The 2,971-nt window shown below is 32.0% G+C and overlaps 1 protein-coding gene across 1 annotated transcript; it reads right to left on the reverse strand.

The window, feature by feature from the left end:
- On the reverse strand, window positions 1-2,659 carry LOC145065457 (uncharacterized). Its single transcript, XM_079012441.1, has 10 exons — window positions 2,214-2,659; window positions 1,836-1,903; window positions 1,643-1,713; window positions 1,323-1,535; window positions 1,083-1,246; window positions 934-989; window positions 748-800; window positions 556-679; window positions 382-479; window positions 1-277 (listed from the first exon to the last, which is right to left on the reverse strand). The coding sequence occupies exons 1-10, from the start codon at window positions 2,516-2,518 to the stop codon at window positions 206-208; spliced, it is 1,224 nt and encodes a 407-aa protein (XP_078868567.1). The 5' UTR covers window positions 2,519-2,659; the 3' UTR covers window positions 1-205.
- Window positions 2,660-2,971: the final 312 nt, after the last annotated feature.

A 2,971-nucleotide genomic window follows, 5' to 3' on the forward strand; every position in this document is an offset into this window, starting at 1 on the left:
TTGAAAGAACAAAATTCTTTTAATTAATCAAATAAAAGTGACAACAATTTATACACAAAATGAATATGCATGAGAGACAAAAGAATGCAGCAACATCCCCAAAATTCAAGAATTGCATAATATATACAACTTACTTGACAAATGTTCTGGGTGCGCAACACAAAAAAGAAAAGTAAAATCCCGAAAATACCTTTCGAAGCATATTTTAAACAATGAAATTATCTATCATATGGAGAACCACATCCGCTCCATCAGAATTTAACCAATACGTCTTCACCTGATTTTAATAAACCACAATCAGTAACTTTATTTATTTACTTTAACAAAGTAACAATCTTTTTTATTTATTTTTTAAATAATTTAATAAATAAATAAACTTGCCTGAATAGTACTATGTGCAACATATCTTTGTGTACTGTTTTGGAAGCTAACATCAACACGTTCCCAGGGTTTTTGAGTAAGACCTCTAATCATCTCCTCTGGATATATATAAAAAAATATAATGAAAATATTATATTTTTTTTTTTCAAAAAATTTAATATTATTTTTATATACCTTCAAAATTTTCAGGTGAAACTACAGAAAGCGTCTCCTTTTGAACTGCTTCATTCGCTTCTTGTTGATCTTGCTCCACGTAAACAATATGTGGATACTTCTCATCTTCCAAAAGAAGATTTGACTAGAAAAAGAAAAAAAAAATTATTAATTTTTTTTTTTCATAAAAATTCAGGAAGAAAAGAAACTGACATTTGGAAGTTCATGTTGGCGACGAATAGATGACGTTCCCCATCCAACCATGTCTTAAAAAGTCAATGAAGGTCAAACATGGAAAATCAATTTCATAAAAAGATAATAATCATTTTCTGCTAATTTTAAGAAACCGTAATTATTATTTAATTAAAATTAAAATTATGAAACTCTAAAAAAAGATACGATCATAATTTGCATTAGCATACGCTACACGTCTCTTGAAAGATCCTAAAGCAGAGCTGCAAAATATATAAACATGCAAATCATTAAAAATATAATCTCTCAAAAAGAATTTCGAGTAAAATAAATAAATAAATAAATAAAATACTAACATGAACTTAATGTCTTTAGTGTCATTAACCATTTGAAGAAGAAGTGGAAGTTCTCCATCATCATTATCAGTGAGAAAAAGATGCTTCCCTGATCTTCCAGCTATCCAATGTGCAGTTTGTGATGCACTTCTTTCAAGAAAAGGAACACCACAAAGTAATGGAAGCTGTGTATGAAATTACAAATAAGACCCTTTTCACTTATACCCAAACAAAACAAAATTAATTAAATTATGAAATTACCTGTTTGTGTCCTCTAGAACCAAGATGTGGAGTTGCAACTGTTATGAAATTAACTGGTTGTAAACCTGCAATTCTATCTTCATAAATCTGTTCATGGCATTTGGAATTCTCATAAAGTTTTCCGATTGCATATCTTGCAACTAAACCACCCAATGAATGTGCTACAAATGAGATCTTTGACACCTCCGGCCACCTTTTAGTCACTGCAACTACCTATACAGAAAACAAGATCTTGATAAAAATTTCTTCTTCTTTCTTTTTTGTAAAGATAATTAGAATTAAGAGAAAGATGAGAAATATAGATTATAGAAGATAGATACCTCTTCTGCTAACCTTTCACCCATTCGGTCAACCCCATCAAAAGTCAAGGTGGATGAATTGCACTCGCTGCCTGCTCAACATTATATACTAATGAACAATAAGAAAAGATTTCTATACAGTATGTGTTCTTGATTTTGTTATCTGTTAAATGAAGAAGAAATGTAAGAGATTGGAGATTGGAGAGACGCTCACAGTGAACAACAACTTTATCAGGAAGTCTCTTGACGAATTGCTTAGCGGCGTATCCCCAATCTGTAGCACTGAACATAAGGCGGAAATTAATGAAGATCTTATAGAGATTCAAATCGTGTGAAGCAATCAATCTTAATCTTGATTATATAACATTAGTATCTTATAAGTTCATCTACATATGTAAACCAAAAGAAAGTAGCGAATCTGTTGTTTGTATCATTGGTATTGATGAGTGATTAGGGATGGAAGAAATTAAAATTCGGATATTACGTGTCAGGATCAAATAGGCAGATTGGTTGTGGACGATTACAATACGTATATATAAGATGTTGTTTTGATTGAAAGCATGAAAGGAGGGAAAGATTATGAACAAATCACCTGCCAATGATTCCATTAACCATGATTACAAGGTGATCAGGTTGAACTTTTGTTCCAGACGACACGGCATCGAAACCATCTTTACAGCTAACAGCATTATTATCGGATTCGATTACTTCCACCGCCTGATTGCTCTTAATCTGCTGGCTAACAAAAAACAATTTCCCCAATTTGGGAATCAAGTCCATTTCTGGACAACTAGTAGTTGGTACGGACAATAACTTGAGATGCGGTGATTGAAACCCTGGATTGAAGCAATTGCAATTCAGGGGTAAAAATTGGGGTTTTGTAGGGATGACAAACATGAAACATGCGTATTAAATCAAAGAGTTGAGATCATGGGGTAGTTGATTGAGAGTAAAGTAAAGATTATTCGGACCCAAAAAGGCTCCGACAGACTGTTGCATTGAGGAGCATATGACGGTGACCCTAGCTAGCCGGTATGTGGTGGAGGTTCTTTCGAGGATACGGTTTAAGTGAACCGGCGTTGGATTTTTGGTTCGGTCTAACACATGGTCAACTCATGCAACAATGCGGTATTTCTTTTTATTTTTTTTCGTAAAAGTAACAAAAATATATTGATTTGATTGGGTTGGTTGGTTGGTTGTAATATTTGGTTTTCAATGACTTTTCTGTAACAAATAAACATGTTAGGGTAACCAATTTTTTTTAATTGTATATATTTTATTACATATTCTTTTTTTACACAATTATTAATAATTTTATAGTTAAGATCAAATTTAACCAACAAACTATTT

This window comes from Lactuca serriola, chromosome 8 (assembly GCF_051521515.1).
Source record: "Lactuca serriola cultivar US96UC23 chromosome 8, Lser_US96UC23_V15, whole genome shotgun sequence".
In the NCBI taxonomy this organism is placed as follows: domain Eukaryota; kingdom Viridiplantae; phylum Streptophyta; class Magnoliopsida; order Asterales; family Asteraceae; genus Lactuca; species Lactuca serriola.

Excerpts from the sequence above, each read along its gene's own strand:
- LOC145065457 (XM_079012441.1), bottom strand. The coding sequence starts at position 2,518 with ATGTTTGTCATCCCTACAAAACCCCAATTTTTACCCCTGAATTGCAAT. Across the intron at positions 680-747 it reads GCCAACATGAACTTCCAAAT|TCAAATCTTCTTTTGGAAGA; the intron begins GTCAGTTTCTTT and ends TTCTTTTTCTAG. Across the intron at positions 278-381 it reads TTGCACATAGTACTATTCAG|GTGAAGACGTATTGGTTAAA; the intron begins GCAAGTTTATTT and ends TATTAAAATCAG.